This window comes from Haemaphysalis longicornis, unplaced genomic scaffold (genome assembly GCF_048455015.1).
Source record: "Haemaphysalis longicornis isolate Haplotype H1 unplaced genomic scaffold, Haemaphysalis longicornis Haplotype H1 scaffold_7, whole genome shotgun sequence".
NCBI lineage: Eukaryota > Metazoa > Arthropoda > Arachnida > Ixodida > Ixodidae > Haemaphysalis > Haemaphysalis longicornis.
In genome coordinates this window covers 35069681-35093614 of record NW_027526422.1, presented here as the reverse complement: position 1 = coordinate 35093614, position 23934 = coordinate 35069681, and the positions used below count along the sequence as shown (strand labels likewise).

The window sequence follows — 23934 nt, the reverse complement described above, 5'->3', positions numbered from 1 at the left end:
TTCCCGGCGTCTCTCACACACCCACGCGACTAGCGTCTTCTTGGACGACCTCCGTTCCGCACGTGGCGGCCCGCCGGCCCGGTCCACTTGATGATCATGCGAGTGGTGGCCGGGTGTGGGACCGATGGCTCCTGCGTCGCAGCAACACCGGCGTGCGCCTGTGGAACCAGCTTAGCTCTGGGGCGTTTGGTGACGCTGCACCGCGGAGCCGCTTGATAAATATACATGTGTCACATAATGCGTATTCCGTGAGTGTGTGATTGAAGCAGCAGTAAGCATGATAATCAAGCTAATCCTAGACAACCAGGAAAGCTAAGAGTAACCAGCTGAACCTTAGCTCCCGCTTCGTATATCCTGGCATAGCCGAGCTAAGCTGAGCTTCGTATATCCTGGCATAGCCACTGCTATTTTTTTTTTCTTAGAACTGCCGCGCCTTCAGTCCATGATGCGTCGATGTAAACGTACGTAAAATTTGACTCACTCGCAACACTTTAGAAATCGTGTGTCTGTCTGTTACGCTTGATGTGTCACAATTGCGCAGCACAAGAAAAATGCTCATTATGAAAGGCACTAGGGCCTTCATACATTCGATATCAAACTGTTTATATTTCCCCTGAAAAAAAAAAGTCCCATTGAAGAGGGCTCGCTGTAATGCGCTCCACGGGGAATTGGATACATGAGGTCTCATGTCCTAGGACTTTTACACTGATATCAAACGTACAGATTACATTGCCCCTGATAGATGTCTTCCCGCAATGCATGTATGTATAGTAGTGAAGCTGAGTTTAACTTTGTGTAAAATATGTTTTGAGAGGAGGTTTAGAGCAACGTATCAACGTAGCTGGAATGCACGAAATATTCTTACACCGTGGTGGAATGCTAAAGTATTTAGGAATCAAAAGCATCTACACGCAGTGGTCAAGGAAAACTAGAAGACTAACGATGAAATACGGAAAGAACAGTGGAGAGTCCAACACAGCCAAGGTAACCAAAAATGAGGCAAGGCAGATAGAAACGAATAAATGGAGAGAAAAAAATGGCAGCTAAAACTTTGTTAGAGATGTATACAGGGCTGAGAAATTGGACATCAGACAATTTCTACGATAATTCCAGGGGCAGTGCTTTGCTTTTTTGAGGCTAAAGGAGGTTGCTTGCGAACTAAGAGCTTTGTGGGGAAGTGTACACAAAATGATGGAGATGCGTGGTCTATGGAGAGGAAACAGAAACTATGCGGCACATTGTGTTGCAGTGAGAGTGTATCCATCTAAATCTACATGAGGGAAATATTCGGCTTCCAGAAGCCCTAGGATTTAAGGGTAGCACAGAGGGAGGTAACTTCAGGGCTGTCGAAGCGACGAAAAGATTAAAATACTGGTGGATGAAAAGAAGAGAGGGGAATATTGCCTAGGACAGCTACCACCTGTAACAGAAAAAGTAAGTATTTTGTGCCTGTCCAAAGAGCAGCGCTAGTATTAAACGAAGAGTATAAAACATAAGTATATTAGTTTTTTGGCATGTCGTCACCCGGATACAAAGGGGATACCGCTAGCTATCATCATCATCAAGTGGAGTTTTATGGAGGCATTTATGAAAGCCCCTAGGTCCTTCATGCCTCCATATCAAAATGCTTATATCCCCCCGAATAAATGTCTCAGCTAAGCATTTGAGTATGGTAGTGAAGCCCGCTTTAAAAGGGCTCAGTGTATAGCAAACCTGCTTCATTCATCCGGCTATTCCCACGTGCAAGTTTCCACAATTTCGTTCGCTCATTAATCCAGCAGCTAGCCATCGGCCTTCCCCTAACAACTACCGTCTCTCGGTAGCCGCAGTCGTTCATGTAGTCCACCTGTTATCGGTCTCCAACTGGCACGTCCTGCCCAACTCCACTTTGGTCTCGTAATGTCCAACTCGAGTTGTTCCCTAATCCAAAAACGCTCGTTTCCTACTCCTGAAAGCGTCACCCCTGTCATCTTTTTCCTTCAATGGCTCGTCGGCGTCACTTATAGAGTCCTGTATGATATTTACCGACCGGTACCAGTGTTACGTACCGCTCAAGGCGCAGAGTGGCCGCTCCCAAAGGAGGCTTTCCTCAAGCGCTTGCGTTTGGCTATGAAAACGGCCATTCACGGCGAACAGTCCCACGAGTTGACGTTGAAGCCTCCTCGGCGGCGGCACGGGCCGTTGTCGTCAACGCACGACACTGGAGAGCGTGTCTATTTAAGCGAAGCTTCTATGTTTAGGATCTGGGATTTTATGGCATCCCCACGCGCGCGTGGGAAACGCAGTGTGGGAAAGCCAGCTTACAAAACCAAGCTTATCGCCAAAGCAAACGCATACCATCACTCGCATCGGAGATACATCTCTTCGTGAAAATATGACGTAGTGCGTGACGTAGCGCGCGACGTAGTGTACGCCTGATAAGCCGACCGAGCACGTGGCGTTGGAAAACGAACGTCCCGGTGTGTGCGTGCTATTAGAAAGCGACGACCGTCAAAATCGCACGTCGTTCAAAACATGTTTTGGACTTCGTCACTTGGACATGTGTTTGGAGTGGAGTAGGCATTATTAATGGGCACCACTTTTAGGGGCGAGGCACCTTAAGGCCGAGCCATGTTCGGCGTCCGTGGTCACGACACAGCATCGTGTATGTAAATCGAAACATCTGTGAACAAAAGGTTCACAAGAACAAAATAAGATGTTCACAAAAGGTTAGAGAGAGATAGAGAGCTTCTGGAGAGACGTGCTGCGCATGCGCGAGGAGCATTGGATTGTATTGAAATGGATTGGATTGGATTAAATTGAATTGTAATGGATTGGAATTGTATATACCGTACACACGCGTTGTCACTCATTTACACGCGCGAGTGGGCAATGCCACGGGTGATTTACGGTAAGAACGATTCCCAGTGCTTCGCCCACTCGTCATGATTCACTTCGTGGAGATGCGTGAATTTTTTTTTTATGATCAGTAGAGTCAAAATAAAAGTGTGCGTGCGTATGCGTCCTTCTTAGGGATTGCCACCGTCAGCGCTCAAGTGAAATAAAATTACCATGTACCTTTCACCTAACGTCTGTGTTACCTATATGTCACGTTCTCGCTGGTCATCTAATTTTGCAGGGCGACCCCTCAGCGACGTCCTGCTGAGGGGTCGCTTCGGAAAAGGTGTGCTGGCGCCATTTCCGTGACGGATATGAGGTCAGTTAAATCTTGGTGTATCCCGGCATAAAACACTTTCATGTTACAATGTAAAACCCGAAAACGAACAACCCTAAGTACAACGTACTCTTTGTTCTAAAAGTTGCTTCCCCACAAGAAGACCCTGTGTGCAGGGGTGCACCCTTTACAGGCAACTTGCTTCGTTGTACTGGCGTCATTTCCGTGACGGATGTGACGTCACTCAAATGTTTGTGTATCCCAGAATAAAACGCTTTCGTGTTAAAAAATTAAAAACGAGGATTTCTCTTTAGAAGAACGTCAACGGTTGAAAAGTACCTGGTGTGGCCGCAGAATGCGAGCAGACACTGTTTTATCAAAGCGCGAAGCCAGAAAAGAAGCGACAGTAGCGGAGCACACGGCGCGGAGACGCGTCTCGAACGCGTGATTTCAGCCGCTTATAACTTTTTTGTATGAACAAAATTATGGAACATGTTTTTCAGCCGTACTGTTGACCCTCTTGAGGAGTCTCTTTTTCCCAACTTTGAAGAAAATGGAGACCGGTAAACTTACGCTTTTTCAGAAAAAGCACAGCAGTAAATCTTTTTTTTTTGCTATAGTACTTATATTTTTTATAGACAAACAATATTTTACAGATACGTTTACAAAAAAAAATGAAGGAAGCTTACACTGACGCGCAAGACTTGAAGGTAGCGAAGCTGTACGCAACCTGCACGCCATCACGCGACGGTTTAAGTCCACGATTGCAGCCGATTTGCTGCTGCTTCGCTGCTGCAACGACCATTATTCCATCATTGTTGCTATAAGTGTGGGCTTCTTTCATTTTCATTTTTCTTTCATCACCTTGGAGAGGCGTACGCTAAAACGTGTCTTTCTCGTTCCGAGCAGGTGTTGCCGCGATTACGACGAACGCTCCAGTTTCTTTTTTTTTTTTTTTGTTTACTAATCTTTGCCAATATCCATAAGTGGGTATGCTTGGCTTGACGAACGTGCACCCGGGACGCTGGGTGGTCGCCGCGAGGCACGCACACACGAGCGCTCGACCTTTTCTTGGTTTTGTCAACTGCCGGGCGATCGCCGCAAGGACCGCGCCCACGTGCGCCCTTCGGGCAATTTCTTGGTATTTTGAACAGCGGACACGAAAAATTACGATTTGCTAAACAGCTTCGCTGTTAGTATCTGGTCGACATGTTAGCTACCACCTACAAGTTGGTCACAATTACAGATACGGAGATACGGGGCTTCAAAGTTAGCGGCAATCCAGCGTCTGACGCGATTTCACATTTTTTTCTTCACGGAAGAACACAAAATTTGTCATTTTGACCTGTTTGACATTTTGGTGGTTTTTTTTTTTAAGCAAATTTTTGTAAGAACAATCAATCCTTGCCGTGCGCAAAGCCCCGAAGTTGGAAAAAAGTGCAGTCGCCGGAAATAGCCCGCGCCACCTTTGCAAATCTTTCTCGCGAGGCATGCATGCTAGAGGAATACGGATTGCAGTTTTAAGCTATTCTCTGGCTTGCACATAACTCATAAAAATATGGGGAAAAACAAAAAATGCGCGAGTCCACGCATGTTCGTTCCCTCGTGGAATCATTCATGGTTAAAGCGCGGACATACAATACACAAGTAGAGGACAACACGAGCGCTTATTGTCCTCTTGTGTATCGTCTGTTCGCGCTTTAAACATGAATCAGACCCAACTAGCTGAACTTTCCGTTCTACTGCGTGGAATCATCCTGTGATGCTTCATCTCCCGATGGGATCAGCAAGGGTGGTACCCTTGGTCCGGGGCTCCAATGGCCTCTGCTGCCTAGTGTGCCCACTGCACCTGCCCAAGCCGGTCTTCACAACGGTCACTGGCGAGAGGTGCCCTCTACTGCTGCACGTTAGGGTTTCTTATTTTTGGGACAGCCTCACTATGGCGTTCCCACGTGGATTGACCAAGTGTCAGCTTTCGACTGCACTGTGGACGTGTATACGTATCGTGGACACTTTGCTATAGGTATGTTACGAAATATACCCGTCCGGAGCTGCCTAGCAGCCCTCATAAGTCATTCATGTGGCGGAGGGGGATTGGCGTGCGTTCCTCAGGAGCTAGGTTTGTAGTATAGCCTCAAACTACCCTCTCCGCCTCCATATTCCTAGTGCGCTATCCCCACGTGCCACAGTGCACCTTTCGCCTCAATAGGTACACGGAGAGTGTGTTGACTTAATCTCCTATTTGGAAAAGGCTGTTTAGAAAATGCCTACAGGCCTCTTGCGGGCTGGGAATTATAGTAAGCAAGCATCTTTTGTTGCTTTACCTGAGTCACGTGCTCTACAGCAGCTGGTTCATAGGAAGGCTGTGGCCCATAGAGAGTTTCGTACCCCAGGGAGTTTCCTCGCATGCAGCACCTAAAAGTGTAGCTTGACTTATATCTATGGATGTTAATTCTCTGTTGGATCAGGCGTGCACACCTATGGACCTATCAGGCGTGCCATCGATCTTCAGCGGTTCTCAGGTGCTCTCCATCATAAGTACTGCTGGAGGTGTGAAAGTAAGTTAGCACGTAAAAACTAGGCCCTCCTCTCAGAGAAAGACGAGAATACAGGTTGTTACTGCTAGCACTGCAGTAAAGCTAGTGGAAACATTTTTTGCAACAATAAGAGAGCTAAGAGAGCAAATCTGCTTTTAGGAGGGACTTTTCTCCTTGGTTGGCAAACGTCTTGGGCCCGTCGAGATATCGGACAAGTTTTGCTGGCAAAGGTTACCCAAATGCATTTACAAAGACTGTACTAGAATTTGCTGAAATTTGAACACCTGGTAGCTGTTAAATTTGATTCAGTGGAAAATCGAGATTGAAAGGCCCAACAAAAGCAAACGCATATTGCCGTTCGTGTCAGAATTATGTGTCTGTGAATCTGTGACACAGTGTGTTATTTAATGTGCACTTTAAAAAGCGGTCAAACAGCCCGGCATTGGAAAACTGGCTTTTCGGGGCGTGTGCTATTACAACATGGTCACTGCCAAAGTCGCATGCCATTCAAAGCAGGATTTTCACTTCAAGCTTATACGTCTCATCACTTGGATATGCATCTGGAGTGGATAAATTATCATTATTAGGCACCATTTTCAACATTTGTAGAGTCAAATTAATTCCTTGTGCATGTATGTCTCCCTCTAAGGAATGACCACCGCTAATGCCAAAAAGAAATAAAATTTCCTCGTATGTTTCACCTAACTTCCACCACCTCTATGTCATGTGCTAAAACACTTCGCTAATCATCCACTTTTGCGGGGCCAGAATAATGAGTTATTTTAAAGTGGAGCAAACCCCAAGTACGACATTATATTTCTGCTTGATTTGCAGAATGTATGTATATATATATACAGGGTGTCCCAGCTATCATGCACCAAGATTTAAAAAAAGAGTAAAGGCGTAACTCGAAGAAAACCTAGTGCATAATGTTTGCAGTACTGTGAAGAAGCGGAGAGTATTTTTTTCGTTAATGAGACTTAATTAACTAATTGTAATTAATTATCTAACTCGAGAAATACTGTCCTAATCACTAAAGTGTCAATGAGGCACTAGTAGGTAACCACGAGGGGCATCTAACTGCGGTATTTTCAGCGATGAACTAATTGCGTACACATTTATTTTGACTGATAAAGGAAACCCGCGAAATATGAAAAATACCACGTGACGGCGCCTCCGCGCGCACCATAAAGCAACGCCCTCAAACAGGCTGCCTCTGAGTTAGCCAGAATGAAATGGACAAAAGAAAGAAAGAAGAAATCGCGACCGAGTTTGTTCCTTATCTGCACACGCGTCCCGCGAATCTTGCTGCTGCTGCTCCTTCCATGCATGCTATTATCAAGGTGATGCGCTGTCTCTTCGGGCGGCTAACAGGCGAAGCAGTTGCTTTCAATCAGCTTTGTTTGGGGACGCTGCTTTACAATGCGTGCGTAAGCGTCGTCACGTGGTATTTTTCATATTTCGTGGGTTTCCTTTATCAGTCAGAATAAATGAGTACGCAATTAGTTTGTCGCTGAAAATAGTGCAGTTAGATGCCCCTCGTGGTCACCTACAAGTGCCTCATTGACACTTGAATGATTAGGACAGTATTTCTCGAGTTAGATAATTATTTACAATTAATTAATTAAGTCTCATTAACGAAAAAATTACTCTCCGCTTCTTCACAGTACTGCAAACATTATGCACTAGGTTTTCTTCGAGTTACGCTATTTCTCTTTTTTTAAATCTTGGTGCATGATAGCTGGGACACCCTGTATATATATATATATATATATATATATATATATATATATATATATAGGCTGGTGATGATATATATATATATATATATATATATGTATCTGCTTTTTTCACTGAGTCCCAATTATGGTAACAAAATAAGTGTTTATTTCAAAACTGAACACACTTTGTCTTCTCGCTACTACAAAAGCAGGCTGAACTCGGTCAGTTTCGGTCGCAGTGCAGAATTGAGCCGGTGTAGCCAACCACGCCATGCCCTTGCTAGGCTAGGATCCAAAAAGGCTCACTCGCAGGCAATGGGTAACAAGTGTTCAATCAATATTGTCACTCTATCCCATGCACCCTCATTTCTTTTCATCGAGACCCACAATGCAGCTAACGAAGCTAGTATCCCTGTCTGAAAGCTATGTTTATTTTGGTACTGTATGCTACCGTAGCACTGTTCGGCGCGTTCTTTCGCAGCTGGCAGGCGCACAACAATGAAGTCTGGATTACCTCACAATGAAGTCTGGATTACTTTGTCATAACCACTGCTTTGCTGTAACCGCCACACATGTCCACTCATGTCTGCTTCAAATACCACAAATGGGAGTCACGATTATGACAGGTATTCAAACATAGGTTAGCTTTCTCATTTTTTTTTTCCCGAGGAGACTTGCCCAACATTAGTGGCAGTCAACCTACAACCTACAAAAGAAAGGTTTGTGTACAATCACAACGAAAGGAGGTCTGCAGGTAGTTGTCCCCAAACATGACTTCGCAAAGATACATTCCTTTTTTTTTGTCCTCACATGGCCTCTAACGTACAGAACTGACCTAGAATAAGCACGACCTTTTGATGACCACCGAAACATGATGTCGAAGCCAATTCCATTACAAAAAGGCCTAATTGAACACAAACAGAAGACTATTTGTGGAACATCACGAACATTACAAGCAGCACCTTACTGCCTCAAAGCAGCGCCAAATAAAAACAAAAAATGACAAATGTACAGCTTTTTTTAATAAAAAAAAAAAAATTTCTTTCACGCAGGTCACCCATCAAGGCCGTCAAACAATTTCGGACTGATGGTGAGAACAGTAACAGTGAGAGGGGGAGGCTGCGTCCCCAGAGCTAGGCGCCCCTGTTTCCTGCGTTGTTGCCCCAGTCAAAGCCCCCCGGCCTGTCCTCGGGCAGTGGGTTGTAGTTGGGGTCTGCCGGCGGTGACTCAAACAGGTGTTTGCTGCAACAAGAGAGAATAATGTCCCCGTCAAACTCGGAGGAAACACCCACCGGCGGTGCTAAGTATATTGAAAATAGTTTATTCAAATTTCGAAACCAGTTGTGCGATCTCTGCAGTGTTGCAAGCATTTAAATTGGCACGCATTTTACGTTTGTTTGTAATAATTGAAGAACATTCACATCACAAATGTTTGTTTTGGTGAGACTGACTTTAAACAGACCATACCACTGCATACGACTTCACTTCAGCCAAAAAATAACCATGGAGTGATAGCAAATATGCCAAGCTTAATACAAGCTACAAACTATTTTGCTAGATAATTAGGGAAGACGGTGCTGTGGTACTGGCTCCCCGAGGCATCTCCCACTCTATCGGTCACTGACCGGTTTGTGCGAGTCGGCCAATACTGCTAAAAACCGATTTATTTATTTATTTTAAATGCTCACCAACAGCGCAAGGGCCTTCTCGGGCGATGCACTGGGCACATAAATATAAGGCATACAAAAGACAACATATAGGAAGGGAAATAACTAAAAATGCTAAAATGCCAAAAATAAAACAAAAATAAATAATAAAAAAAAAAGCCAGGAGGCTGCACCAAGCACGGAGAGGCAAACCAGCACCTCCTTTTTCCACTTTCCGACTGTGCCATAAATGAATGGGATAAGGAGCTAGGACACCTCTGAAGGGGGAGGAATAAACAAACTAGGAAAGAGAAGAAAAACCAGTGGACTATTTTTATGGCCAGCGAAAGGTAACCAATAACACAGCGGCAACTGCATGCACCGTACGGAGTTGAAGCGGCCCAATACCGGCAACCTCTTCCTGCCACTTTTCATCACTTGAGCTGAGCCACAGACGTTCTTGCAACGCAAATCTCCGTAGTCCCGGACAGAAAGTGAAAAGAGCTTTCATTTAGGGAGAAGCAGGAGTTCTTAAGAAAGGTCATTGAGGATCCAAAAAGAAAACGCTCTGTTCTTGCAAACAACCTCAGCCTAGCGGCATCGACTTTGTCCACTTGGTCGGCGGGATCAGATCATGCGAAATAGGCGATGCTCCAACACGGGTGCAAAGGAGGGGAAGAAAGTGCATTATGACATGGCTTACAGAGGTTACTGCTGCTGGGGTGAACATAGCTGGCATGCTCTTTCAGCATTTGCAATGACAGGAGCAGATACGCCGCCAATGTCTACAAAGATAGTCTTTGTAGACATTTGCCAAGGACATGCCCCCCTTTGCTTTCCCGCTCACCTCTCATGCTGTTCCTGTACCGTCGCGTTCATTCCAAGGTAAACACACTAAAGGTTTGCACCAGGGTGTCGAACCGGAACCGGAACCGAACCGAAAACCGGAACCGAACCCGAATTTTTGCCCGGAACCGGAACTGAACCGGAACCGTATTTTTTTCTGCCATTTTGGAACTGAACCCGAACCGGAACGAATTGAAGGAACCGTTCCGAACCGGTTCCGGGGCCTCAAAATTGTGATTTCTAGTTTTCCATCTCGGTACCCTACCTTGCATCCGAAGATATTTTTACCATTCGTCAGTCGGCACCACGCAATATTTTGCATAGTCTGCAGTTCCCAATGCCCATAAGGTTCTCATCTTATTATTACCCTAAATTTAATGTAAAGTCCGTATACACTATTAGTTTGCTTTAGGTATTGCCCATCTCCCCAAATTATCTTTTTGCATTTACAATAACTTAAGTTAGAACGCATATTCCGTGGCAACATATCATGGGGTATTCTTTATGGTTTCTATCTGCAGTGTGTTTAAAATCGTGTGAAGTTTTCATGTTGTTAATTCGAATGCATCCGTGTCCGCTAGTGAAGGCCTTCAGGGACACCATCAACAATAAATCCGTATATTCCACTTATTTTAGTTTGAGTGGGCACTTATATAAAAACAGCACTGAGACACAAACACTCACAGTTCTCTACGTCACCATCACTTTTTCTTGTACAGTGCCGTTGTGTCCTTTGGTTACTACCCTAGCAGAACATGAGAATTGAAAAAAAAATTGGGGCCTTCTCATTTTCACTTTTAAAGTTAATGCGATAGCACTTCGATGCATGGATTTTAGTCGATTAACGCGGATTAGCCGGTAGACTGGGGTGGTTTAGTGAGATGAGTGAATGAACTAATGTGAATTAGTGGGACTGTGTGGTGATTAATATGGATTAGAGGAATTAGCGGGTCAGTTAAGGCGGATTGGAGGGTTGGACCAAACACGATAGATTTGGGGTCCTTGGCATTTGTAAATTTTGCAGCGTTCTTTCTCGACCAATCAGGAAATTTAGTTACGCACAAAATAGCTGGCAAGTTATGTGTCGACCACCTGAATGCTATAAAAGGCCTTTTTTATGCACGTATTGCGCTCTTATGTTATTTCTCGCGTAAGATTTAGATCTCGCAATGAAGTTAAAAACTGATTGCCTAATGCATGTCTTATATTCACCAAAAGGTTCTCAAAATGTGTATATATATCAGGTAAGACTAGGATGCAACTAAACTGAAAGAAAAAAAGGAACGATCAACTGGTTTGATGCGAAAGACACCCGATAGCATTCTCCGATACCTTCTCGTTCTTCGTGCTACCATTCTGCAGCCTTCCACAGGTGTAGCATCTCAACCCCCGAACACAGCCCCTTCCAAGCTGAGGAAGAGGCGATTGCACGTGCGCTTAGCCAAAGGGCCGCCAGAAGTCTAATAACAGACTCTTATCAGGCGTGGCACAACTTTGCCAACAGTCTATTGCATGTTACAACACTTCGAATGAACAGGCAGAGACCACCAACGAGACCAGCCAGGATTGTATGGGCACCAGCTCATACTGGTATCGCCGGCAGACAAGATCACCAACCTCGTGGCTGGACATTTCACCCGCTTAGCCAGCGCTGATGAAGCCGAGTCCAAGCGCATGCATCCTGTACAATAACCAGGAAATTAATTAGCACTATAGGCTCTCCCGTAGAACGTATTCCTTCCCGCACTAATCACTAGCGAATAACCAGGAAAGATTATTCCGTGCACTGCGGATTAACACCTTCCCACACATCACCAGTCTTCACCTCTTTGACCGGACACAATTCTCTCCATTTCGTCGCTTCTGTGGAGAGCCTGGGAACCTCATACACACAGTAGGCGGCTGCGACAAGTCCACCCTAGATCCACCCAGCCTACACGTTTCCATAGAAATTTGGGAGAAAGCCTTGTCCAGCTCCGGTCTGGAAGATCAGTTTCTCTTGAAGGAAACGACTGTCGACTCTATCCCTTGAATGAGGACGCCTCTCTGAAACTTTTCCTCGATTTATTTAACGTTCATTTTCCCTCTCTCTGCGAGGGATAATTACTGCTGCTTGTGACTTCACTCAGCTATTATCTTTCGTCGCTGAAGTGCCATTTAGCAAGTTTCTATCTCCGGTGGTTCCCTATCCAATGTCGTCCTGTACACAGCATCCAATGAGTCATTAAAGCCGTTCTTTCTTTCTAACTGGTACATTAGCACATGAAAGATGAGCAGAAGGAAATCGCTTTAAACGCCACCAGCCACGCTTGACAGTCGGAGGTTGACGCCGACGCGGGGCTGTTTTCGACTTCTAGCAGTGCTAATAATTTCGTGTTAAAGCTAAAGCGCCGTTGAAACAAGGGGTACATAAAAAGCGTAGCAGACCAATCAATTCATTTCAATGAAAAATTATTTGCCTCATTGTGCGAAAACAGGGGTGCATGCGCGCGTGCGTGCCTAGACATTTGGTGGAACCCAAAAAGATGTTGGGCGCTCAGGCTCTCCTGCGCGCCAAAAAGACTTTCCGCTCGCCAGTACACTACCTGCCTGCCTTGGCTGCCTGCCAGGCAGGCGATTCCTGCGAGGATGCGGGATTTCGGGACGAGGGGCGGCCCGCCACGAGAAGCCCGGGCGGAGGGGAGAGGCGGCGGAGACGCAAAATATTGTGCCATGGCGGCACTCCAGGGAACTAAAAAATTTCTGCAGAAATTCAAAAAATTATCACTAATGCGTAGCATTTCTATGCCGCTTGTCCTCAGTGTGAGTTTCTACAGCCAATTTTTTGGTTTTTATAAATCCTGTCCGACCAGTTATCTCAATTGACGCTGCTATAATTACAAATGGAATATTCGCGAAATCTCCATTATTGTGGAAATGCAGGCAGTTATACGGTTCCCCATTTTCCTGAATTGCTTATTATTTTTCTTATTTTATAGTTTTTCAAAATTTCTTTCGACCAATTATTTCCATTTGCGCTATTATAACGATTACATTTGTAACTCCCGAAATCTGCCTTATTGTGGAAATGCAGGGTGTTACACGGTTTGCCAGTTTCCTCAATTATTTTATATTTTTTTATTTTTTACATTTATAAATTTTGTTCGACTAATTATCTCCCTTTACCCTACCACGTGCCATCGAAGAATGGAACAAGCTGCCACACTCTGTTGTCCGTGAACGCAATCCCACGAAATTATTGTTTTCTCACCTTAGACTTTAATTTATATAATTCCCAAGACTTGCCGCTGCTGCCTTTTTTAGTTTATTATTATTTTGGTTGTTGTTAAATTCTCTAATGAAATTTGTTGTTGTTTAAATTGTCTAATGAACCATTGTACCCAACCGTATCTTTCTTGTACCACATATGCACTACTGATGACTCTGCCCCCCCCCCCCCTTATGTAATACCCCTCTGGAGTCCTTAAGGGTTTAATAAATGATGATGATGATAACGATTACAGGTGGAAATTTCCCGAAATCCTCATTATTGTGGAAATGCAGGTTGTCACAGGGTTTACCAGTTTCGGTGATTACTTTTTTTATTTTTTAGTTTTTCAGAAATTTTGTGCGACCAGTTATCTCTATTTACGCTATTATAGCGATTACAGGTGGAACTCCCGCGAAATCGGTATTTTTGTTGAAATGAAAGGGGTTACACGGTCCTTGCTGGGGGCAAAGAATGGTACGCATTAAAACGATTGTGGACGGACGGGTCGTCTGCTTAGTATGACGGGGCAATAGGCAGTCTGCAGGGAGGCTGCCCATTACCAGAAGATTCTGGCGAAGATGCACAAGGGGAAGGCGTCGGAGGCACCCGTGTGCTGCCCACTGGTCAGGAGGCTACCTGTTTGCCTTCCAGAAGACTGTGGCGAGAACGCATTATTTGGAGACGATGTGCGGCCCGTCACTTGTCGGCGAAGGGAGTGGATCACATGGCTGCACAGCGGCTACGTCGAACCATGCGTTAGAGCACAGCCCTTAAGCACCCGCTCCTGTGGTTTCGCGTAGTCCCTTAGCGTTGGACTCATTGTAACCGAGAGAACGAAGACGCCACCGAAGATAGAGCTGGCAGGAAAACGGAGGTTGCAAGTATGACGAAAGTGTAAGGGGGAGGGCGTAATTCCGTGACCGTGCGAGACGTGCTTCACAGTGGACACCCCTTACGAGATAACGACAGAGTATGCCGCGCGCCGTCGTGCATTAGCTGATGACGCGATCACTTCCTGAGTCACAGCTATAGCATCTATGCGCCGTCGCCGAGAAGACTACAGCTCGCGCTGCACTCAAATTTCGCATTAGCGAGTGTCGTAATCGTCCGTCATTTTCTTCCTCAAGAAAACAACTGCGGGGTATAAAATCGTAGTGTTATGATCCAAGAATAAATTAAATTAAATTATAAAAATGAAAGAAACTAAATGAATAAAAATAAACTTGCGGCCATAAAAAGCAGGGCTTACAAATTCAGACAAATACGCAGTCTTATGTGTCCGAGCTAATTTTTCATTTCGCTTCAGTTGATGTTGTAATCGTGGACCTACTATAGAAAACATTTTGCAGTACATTTTACAGTTAAAAGAACTCTTCAACACTTTAGATCAACGCTCTCACTCTTATCTTCGCATCTGGAAGCTCTGCAAAAGTTATAGCTATTGCCAGCACAGAGGAGCAGTGAGGGATTTGCTCGTCCTAGCAGATACGCCTTCCGTTTCTGCTTCGCTGTTGTGGTTTCATTTTAATGTCGCAACTTAAGGAAAGCCGGCATATAGCCGCTACATGGCTGTAGTGACGTCATTCCAGCGGTAAAAGAACGGCAAGACTGGGGAAGAGAAAAAAATATTTCAAGCAAGTTTGTAAGTTATCTAATGGGGACAAAGCAGTACTTTTTGTCTGAGGGACTTTCCGACTCCCTGATCTAAGTACTGGATGTGTTGGTTGACTACTTTCTGCAAGCATTCAAGATTTCGAACGAAGTTGAAAAAAGTGTTGCAGGGTTGCTTATTTTTGGCCAAAACAAAACATTTGCACAAAAAAACCTACATTATGGCTTCGTTTTTGACAAGGAAACCTGACAAGGAAACGAAAACCGAGCACAAAAAAAATTAACAGAAAAAAACACGCTTGCTTTTTTTTTTCTCCGAACCCGTTCGAACCCGCCTGAACCGGTTCGAACCGGTTCGAACCGGAACGGAATGGTGCGCCGGAACTGAACCCGAACCGAACCCGAACCCGAACCGAACCCGAAAAAGTTCCGGTTCGACACCCTGGTTTGCACAAGGCAATTTGAATTTACCGTGTTCCACTGCTACAGGTCTGGCTCCTCGATGCCAGCGCTGCAGTACGGCGGAGATGCGCGTGAATCGAGGCGGCCGACTACAAAATTTATAAAACCGCGTGGCCGTGCTCCACATGTGTTCCAAGCAGAACGTGGAACCTAGCTAGTGGAACCTTTCGTTGCTGTTGCTGCGTGATTTTTCATATGCCGCCAGGAGGTGGCGCAGGCAACAGCAGGTGGCGGTTTTCTGCAGTAGATGTAGAATATCATTTGCTATCGGAAAACCAAGCATACGTAAATTTTTTAATAAAGGAACACTGTAAATATCCCTTGTGTACTAATTTCCTGTCTTATATTTGCGTAATGTCTTGTTCTTGTTCAACAAAGTTGACAAGTATGAACATATAAACCAGGCTTAGACAGTTATGTTTGGCTGTGAGTATATAAGACTATTGCGCAATATCTACTTTACTTTGGCTGGGTAGCTGAATCGAGTCACAGGCAGCCAGGCAGACCAAAATTTCTGGGTTTAAGTAACCCCAGAAAGACTAACGTCTTTAAAAGCCTACAGCATCGCATTATTGCCGGAGTGGGCCCTTTCCAGACTCCGGAGGCTGGATTTACTGCTTCAAGGCTGGGCATGGATTTTCTGGCTTTCTAAATGGCGATTTTGTTTGCTTTTTTGTAACACAAATTTCGGATGATACGAATATTTTACACGACCCCTGAGATTCATATCATCAAGCTTTTATTGTGCATCTGTGTGGCCCTCGTAACAGAGGAACACGAAAGCATCGCTTACTTTATCACAACCGTGCACTGTCAAAATGGAAGAAATAGCAAAAACTCGGAGTGCCCACTTCCTCGTTAGGAAGCTTCATAGCTCAGACAGGCTCAAATTGTCCAACTGTAGAGAAATCTAAACCTCAGCACGGGGTACATCATCTGAAGCTTGCACAGAGCTGATGGTCATGCTATTACACACATGAAATGCTCTACTAGGTTTTGTGGGCTAAAAAACAGGTCTGCCTAATTATCCTTCCATGATTCCTCAAGTTTCCAAGGTTTTCCCTTAGCACCTTATCAAAAATTTCCTGACTGATCAAAGGTGTGGCAATAGCTTAACCACTCGTATTGCTGGTACATGGTTATTTTTTGGTGAAGCTCTCATGGGATCCTACTGTGATCTCGTTTGTGCCCGTGTCATTCGTGGACAAAAACAATTTAAAGTGAGTGCCTTTGAGTCAAGTTTAACATGCTTACAAAAACGTGTAAAATCACTTAGGTTGCTGATTTGTGTCCTCTTTTTTTTTTTACTGAGAGACTGCATCGTTTTTATTTTTGGTTCTCATCTTCATACTGTGCTCACTTTTAAGGCAATCAGCTACAGGCTCAATGTACTGATAAAATAAACACAGAATATCTGTTCACCATGACTAACTCCTGTGGCATTTCTGTCGACATTGTAACATGTAATATGACCTCGGTTAGTCGCATTATTGTAAAGCTTGATTATAAAGCACAAGGTTTTCACCTTATGAGCACATTGTCGATGATATCACCAAATTTATTTGCACTACATGCTTTGAATACTGCAGATGGCTTATGAGGGCTTCGATAAGGAATCTAGAAAGAGTTGCGTGACGGAATGCGTGAGAACTCACATGAAATTTGGTGTGGCCAGCAGGCGAAACCCGCCTCTTTGGTTTGGGAAGACGTCCTCGAGGAAGTAATAAATATGACCCACAATCACGCCTGCAACAAAGCCAAGGGCAAGGAAGTCACGCACACAGAGCGAAGTGAGCGAGACAAAAAAAATGGTCGCGTATCTGCTTGCTTCACTGCAAATGTCATCGAAAGTTGATGCCCCGTAACTCCCTTTACTCTCCCCTTTCCCACCCCCAAGACCTTCCCTCCCCGTTCCCTCCTCCCATGACAAATACACAGAGGTTTGTTAAATCAAGCCAAATTTTCAGCATTTGTTATGTACATTGATGGGACTCCATGCTTTTATTTCCCAACTTTGACATTATTTTTAATGCATTATTTTTTTTACCTGCTATCATAAGAGCCAACCCTGTGTGTCTTTTTTGACTAAAATAACACTGGTATTCTTAGTTATTTACTTATAGTAAACTGTGCCTAAAAAATGCTGAACATTTCCTTTGCACTGAATAACTTTGCTGCTAGCCAAAAAGCCGAGAAGCGATCCTTTGCACTGAATAATGCGGGCACATATGAGCCATGGGAGCAGTACATTTGCAGCATAGATAGCAAACATATACGTGGCCAAATTTTTGGCCGGGCGGCGACTAATCGAGCGACAGACACGCAGACCAAAAATTTTCACATTTAGGGAACCCCCCAAGAAAGACTCTCATCCTTTAAAAACGCCAACCACGCCGATGCTGCTAAGACACCGTATGCTGTTTTCAGTGGGAATTTAAACAAACAATAAAGTGCCCCCAATAGTGCATCACAGATTCAACGGAGTGAATAGCCAATAGCACAACCCATCTATGTACTATTAAAACAATAAATTCGCACTTTTGTCCATTTAACACATTACTGGGCTAAGCTGTATATACATGATTTTGATGCTAATTTCATCTCAGCTGCCTTTATGTCCAAAGCACACATGCCTGATTACCTGTGAAGACACACCACCACCTTTATGTATATAATGGTTCGCTTGGTCATAACGAACAGCACATACTAACCTAGGCTCACACCTGTTTCACTAGGTGCTCTGAGGAGGGCAAAAAAAGTGCCGCCAGACCCTTTCCAATCGTACACCACTCTTACAAGATTAAGTTCCAAGTGCTCCACATAGTGAGCAGTACCAACAGAATTTAAGCAAACACGTTTGTGGCTTTATTGCCGAAAAAAAAGAAAGAAAGAAATGCCTAAATTATTCGAATCTACATAAACTCATGGCAAAGACTACAGTTGTAAACTAATGACACTGCTAAATTTTAGCTGCAGGGCACACCTTACTGCTTACTACCAACAAAATGATGACTTCCAATAAAACTGAGTTTGGCTAGGAAAATGCTGAAGGAGACCATTAAGACCAGGTTGACAACAAACTTGGCCGCCGGAAAAAGCCTTTAAAAAAGGGACTCGTTATATCAAGTGATTGTATAAATTTTGTTGTTTTCAGTAGGCACTGTATGCACGTGTGTCGTCGAAGTTTCTACTGGGTGCCCTGGCCCCGTCAAGCTGCGTCTAGCAGCTTTCACGCCAGGATGACCTTCAACATTGTAAGGCTGAGAATGAAATTGATTTGATTTGAAAAAAAAAAAGAGTGCCGGCTCACCTATGATGTCAACAATTACAGAGTTGCCCAGGAGGAGGGAGAAGCCCAGGAGCACCCAGGGCAGGTACGGTGCTTGGAAGTTGATCAGGCCAAAGAAGTTGAGCCGGAAGTATGGGTTGCGCCGGCTCCAGATGTACACCAGCATCGTGGTGAAGGCGTGCCCCAGGAACAGCTGGTTCACAAACATCCCTATCACCTGCGACGGCAGCGCTAAGGAACACCGGCCCCACAGCTCGAATGCAGCCACAGAAGATCATGCACGTGTAAAACGAGCTAGCTGGATTCTCGAGGTCCGTTCAGAGAGACCACATGCCTGCTAACGTAGCAGCAGGCAACTGAGAAAATCCTGATTTCTCTCTGACAACAGCTAAGCTTCAATCAGCCGATTGCAACAATACTGACAGTGTGGGCCTTAATTTCCGACTTTACAAAGTAAAGGCAACAATTTTAAAAGCCAGTCTTGCAGGGTCACTACCAGAAGGATACAATCATGAGTGTTCCGCCGAGGAGAAACATGTAGAAAAAGTCCGCCGTCCTGCCCCGGAACGATCCCTCCTCGAGCATCCGACAGTACCGGACCGTGAACAGCATGTTGAAGAAGAAGGCAAAACCCAGTGTGCCGAAGAAGAGGAAGGTCGTTATCAGCCTCCATACCTGGGAAGCAGAAAGCAATAGCGGTTTAAGTGCGTAAAGCTAGTAAAGCAAAACGGTGCCACATTCCGTCCCCACCTAAGCAGTCACATGACGCACTGAGCAGAGAATTGAATTCATTATTGAGAAGCAAGATGTACCGTATTTCCGCGCATATAACCCACCCCTGCATGTAACAACGCACCCCCACTTCTAGCCCGGCGGAAAAGAAAAAAAATACTTGCATATTGCCCACACATTTGATACAGGAAAGGCTGCACCAAAGCTACTGCTCAAGCAACACATCACATACTATGTAGACCGAAAAAGCGTATATTTAGCAAGTAGAATACTGCAAGGCAAAAGTCAATTCACTCAGTGTCAATGCTCTCGCTAGGGCTATCACTTGAGCCGCAGTCCTCACTGTTGTACATAAGGTCATCTTCCCGGCACAACGCGCATTGCCGTGAAGCGGCACTAAAGGAAAAATCCCGCATACTATCCGCACCCCTACTTTTCCCCAGAAATTTTTGCATTTTTGGTGCAGGTTTTACGCACGAAAATACGGTAGATTACATTTGAAAAAAAAAAAGAGTATTGCAGGTTGTAAAGTTTGACATAGGCCCTTTTTCCCGGCACATTGCAGCCACGAACTGTTACATACATTCAAAAACAGTTGTGGCAAATTAAATACAAATACCTCACGTCTCAACTGACACTTTCGTCACTACTTTAGCTTGTGTATGGTTCAAAATTCGTCTGGCAGAAGGTTGATTGATTGATTGTGGGGTTTAACGCGCCGACGCAACGCAGGCGATGAGGCGCGCCGTAGTGGAGGGCTCCAGATTAATTTTGACCACCTGGGGATCTTTATCGTGCGCCGAAATCTCGTACACACGGGTGTTTTTGCTTTCCGCCTCAATCAGAAAAGCGGCCACCGCGGCCGGGAATCGAACCCGCGACCTCGTGCTCAGCAGCGCAACGCCTTAGCCACTGAGCCACCGCGGCGGGTCGTCTGGCAGAAGGCTCACAACACTTTTCTGTAGGGAGTATCGGCTGCCCAGTGGTGCTTTATTTATGGAATGATGGCCTTTCGCCGGTTTCAGACCAAGCACCAACGACAGATTTTATTTGAACCATCTTCCCTTGCCCTTGCTCCCCTTTCCCACAAGGGCCTTTGGCTTGAGTCTGATATCTTAAATAAAAGCCATTAACTCGCATTACAGCACGAGGAGACCGGCAGCATTGTTCAGGGCCATGGATGGCCAATGAAGAGATGACATCCTTAATGGCCCGTTAGCTATTTACACGATGATGATGGTGATGACATACCCAGAGGGAGATACACGAACTCATTCATTCATCCATTCATTTCCAGGGTGTAAAAAAAAAAAAAAAAAAAAACTTACTTGATAGTGCTTTATTATCAAGGTAGGGTTGAAATAAAGTTGGAATGGAGAAATGATGTCTAGGTGCTGAAAAAGAAAAAAAGGGAGAATTATTTCGAAAACACTCTGCAACATACACAAGAGACTGTGAAGCATTTGCCACGAAGCATAATGAAATAAAGCTTGTCCTAACACAAAGATAAAAAAAGGACCGACTGCTGGGGCTCAAACTGAGTCAGTTGCATGTGGAAGCCTGAGGTGATACCTCCGTGTTACCCATCTGAATGGCATTATTTCATTATTCGGCAGCCCTTCAACCACTAGATTGTGCTTAGGGAGCAGCAGACTGAAGTTTACGACATCCTACATTTGCACCCGTGCCACACGTACACGAAAAATTGCATTAAGTGTTTAAGGCCTTAAGATACCGAATGAGATTATTCGGGCGGGCCGTGCTACACGCAAAGGTATTAAATGTGTTAGGCATAATGGTGATAACGACCAAAAAGAGAAACGCACTCACATTTTACAAGTTTTTAACATAGAGAAAAATGTCTTAGAAGGGTTCAAAATGTTTTTTGTGAAAAGAAACGTTATGGGAAATAGCGTTTTCTAAAAAATGGTGCGAGCCATTTCTAAAAGTGGCTTCAGCAGCTTACGTCGCCTGCCAGCGGTAGCAAAATCCGAAAAATTCAAAACGACGAGTAAAACGATGTTTTTCATTTTGCCAGCTTTTTAGTAAACTTTGTCTTCTTCAGAACTTCGCAAACAAGAGTGCACAAAAAATTGTCTTATCTCGAAGTTCAGCTACGTTTCCGCATCAACACTCTGGCGCTGAGAGTTTTGTTGTTTCATTTGGTGCTCATCGTGTTTAAGAGTAGGATTTAAGGCAGTCATGAAGGCGAATGAGTTGTGAGAAACTCCTTAGACCAAAAATGACCTTGGAGCGAATGGCATTAAATTTTTTATGTAGAAGCAAATTAACGGCATTAAAACTTAAGGCATTAAGCACTTAATGTCATTTTTCATGTGCGTGCAGCACAGGTATAACAGTGGAGTGTGTGGCATACGCACACTACGCACAGTTCTCAATACCGCTATTGAACTGTGCTTTTATGTTATACCACCTAGACTGCACACTGCGAAACAGCTACCTAAAAAGCAGGCTTATTTATTCAATTTCTACACTTTGGCTAAACTACTCAATTCATACTCAAGTCTCACATGGAAGTCAGATTTATGTCTCAGGCTTGGATGAAACAGCATTTCAAAAGAAGAAAAAAAAAGGGGGAAAGTGGATGCTGTTGACAGTAAAGAGCCTTAAAAAGTAGGCATTTTGTGTTGATTAGTTGTTGCTGTTGGTTTCTGTTTCCACAGAAGAACCTCACTGACAACCTCAATGCCATTTGAACGTAACACCTGAGTTGTACCAAACTTGACCATGAATAAGCCAGCAGTTCGACCAAAACACCTGGGTTTTTGACAGAACAATACCGTGATTCCCTATAATTTTATAGAAAGCAGCTTGGATTACGTCGCCTCTTCAAGCTCTTAATTAAAATCCCCAGGTGCACAAAAGCAACAACCTACACAAGGCAGCGCTTACTAATGGAACAAGGTTTTTTGTTGTTGTAAACAAAACAGTCATTTACTGTTTCCCCGCATGGTGCTAAAAGAAATAGCCTAAAAAATGACATTTCAGTGCGCTAACAGCCAACCAATCTTGTTGGCAAAAATGTCAGCGCCCGAAAAGGTTTATGCAGAAAAACAGTATTACTGCCTAACCATGACAACATGGCTCGGACCGCTGTTTTGACATGTGCACATTTTATATTGAACTACAGCTTTTAGACGGATAGGCGCTAAGTTTTACTCCGTGTATGTGTGCGCGCGAGCTTTAGCGGCAACCTTTTAGTAGTAGATCTCTACCCATTTTTTGCAAATTTTACCTAACGATCGCAATGGGGTAGTTCAATCTCCCCTCTGCACCTGGCAACGCGTGATTTACTACGGCCGTTGCAAGCATTTGAGACAAGCGGTGGCCACCGTGCGGCAGGTGACGCAAAATGCGCTTCATAACAGCTGGACGACGTCAGCTGCAAAAGCCAACAAGCGGAGAGAAAAAAATAAATGAAAACAAAAGGCCAATGACGCGCATAACCGGCGCCACTGCGGTGGCATATAGCGTTCAAAGGTTGTAAAAATTTGCGCCCGGAAACACCAACGAAATAGCTGCGAGTTCAGCGCGATCTGGGCTCGCATCTCCAACAAAAGGCGCAACGGAAACCCTGACGCCTGTACTGAATGCACGGCGAGGCTTTACTAACGTCTTGGCTACTTTCCTGGAATTTTTTTTCCTGTCTTGAGCGCTTGGCTACTAACGCGCGCGTGTTTACCATTCAACTTTTCCCTCAAGTTAAAAGATGGTGACGCACGCACTAAGCGGACAAACGCCGGTCCACAAGTGCAGCATCATCAAAATTGCAAACAGGTTGCGAGGAAAGCTAAATAAACGCTTAACGGCAGTGTAATAGGCAGGAAATTATTAATCGATCCATCGCTCAAGCAACTCCCGTCCATTTACCACCTCTACAACGAGTGTGTGCAGTCGACCAAGTGGGTTTCGTTCGCAACGATATCTGTACACAAGGCGGATTCGGGTCGCCACAATTTCACTCTGTGCGCACGTAGATGTCACCGCACCCTGTACTTACTACTGCCGCCGTCGTAAGCACACACGCCACTGTGTATGTCCGAGTGACGACGGGGATTTGCATGAATTCTTGCGTCAACATACGCAGTGCCATGACGTCTCGCTCAGTGTTCGAAGGGCCAACGAGTTCACGCACATGTGTGGGGCCACGGGCTACAACACGGGCTGTGTCGGTGGCATAACGCCGAAGTCCCCTTCACCACAATCAATACAGACTAATCCACGTGTAATTCACTGCTTCTGGGGACGCAGACCTTCAACCGACATCACACCAGCAGCTAGCCGGCTATCGGCACGGCTACAGCCGTTGCGCAGCCAACACTAGTCGATAGTCTTCTTTGCGAAACGAAAACTGCCAGAACCAGACCATGTCGCTGACGCGCTTCTACCTCCTCCAGCGCGTGTTGCGCGAAATAATGACGAATAAAATATACGCAGAGCATTTACCCGTATTATATGGACAGCGAAGCTGTTGAGCAAATCGTTTGTGTATGGTATTCGCAGTTACAAAACCAAGAAAATGCCGAGCGCTCGTGCAAGCGTGCCTTGAGCGCACGCCCGTCAAGCTAGCATACCAACTTCGTGCACGCGTGCCTTGAGTGCACGTTCGTCAAGCTAAGCATACCCACCTGCGGAGATCGGCCAATGTTGGGCGAAAAAAAAAGA

General features: G+C 44.9%; 1 protein-coding gene across 1 annotated transcript; it reads right to left on the bottom strand.

The window, feature by feature from the left end:
- Positions 1-7555: 7555 nt before the first annotated feature.
- Positions 7556-23574, bottom strand: Der-2 (Derlin 2). The gene is made up of 6 exons (XM_077676704.1): positions 23270-23574; positions 20577-20642; positions 19024-19191; positions 18538-18733; positions 16883-16973; positions 7556-8654 (listed from the first exon to the last, which is right to left on the bottom strand). Exons 1-6 carry the CDS (start codon positions 23360-23362, stop codon positions 8546-8548), a joined length of 723 nt encoding a protein of 240 aa, XP_077532830.1. The 5' UTR covers positions 23363-23574; the 3' UTR covers positions 7556-8545.
- Between the last annotated feature and the right edge of the window lie 360 nt (positions 23575-23934).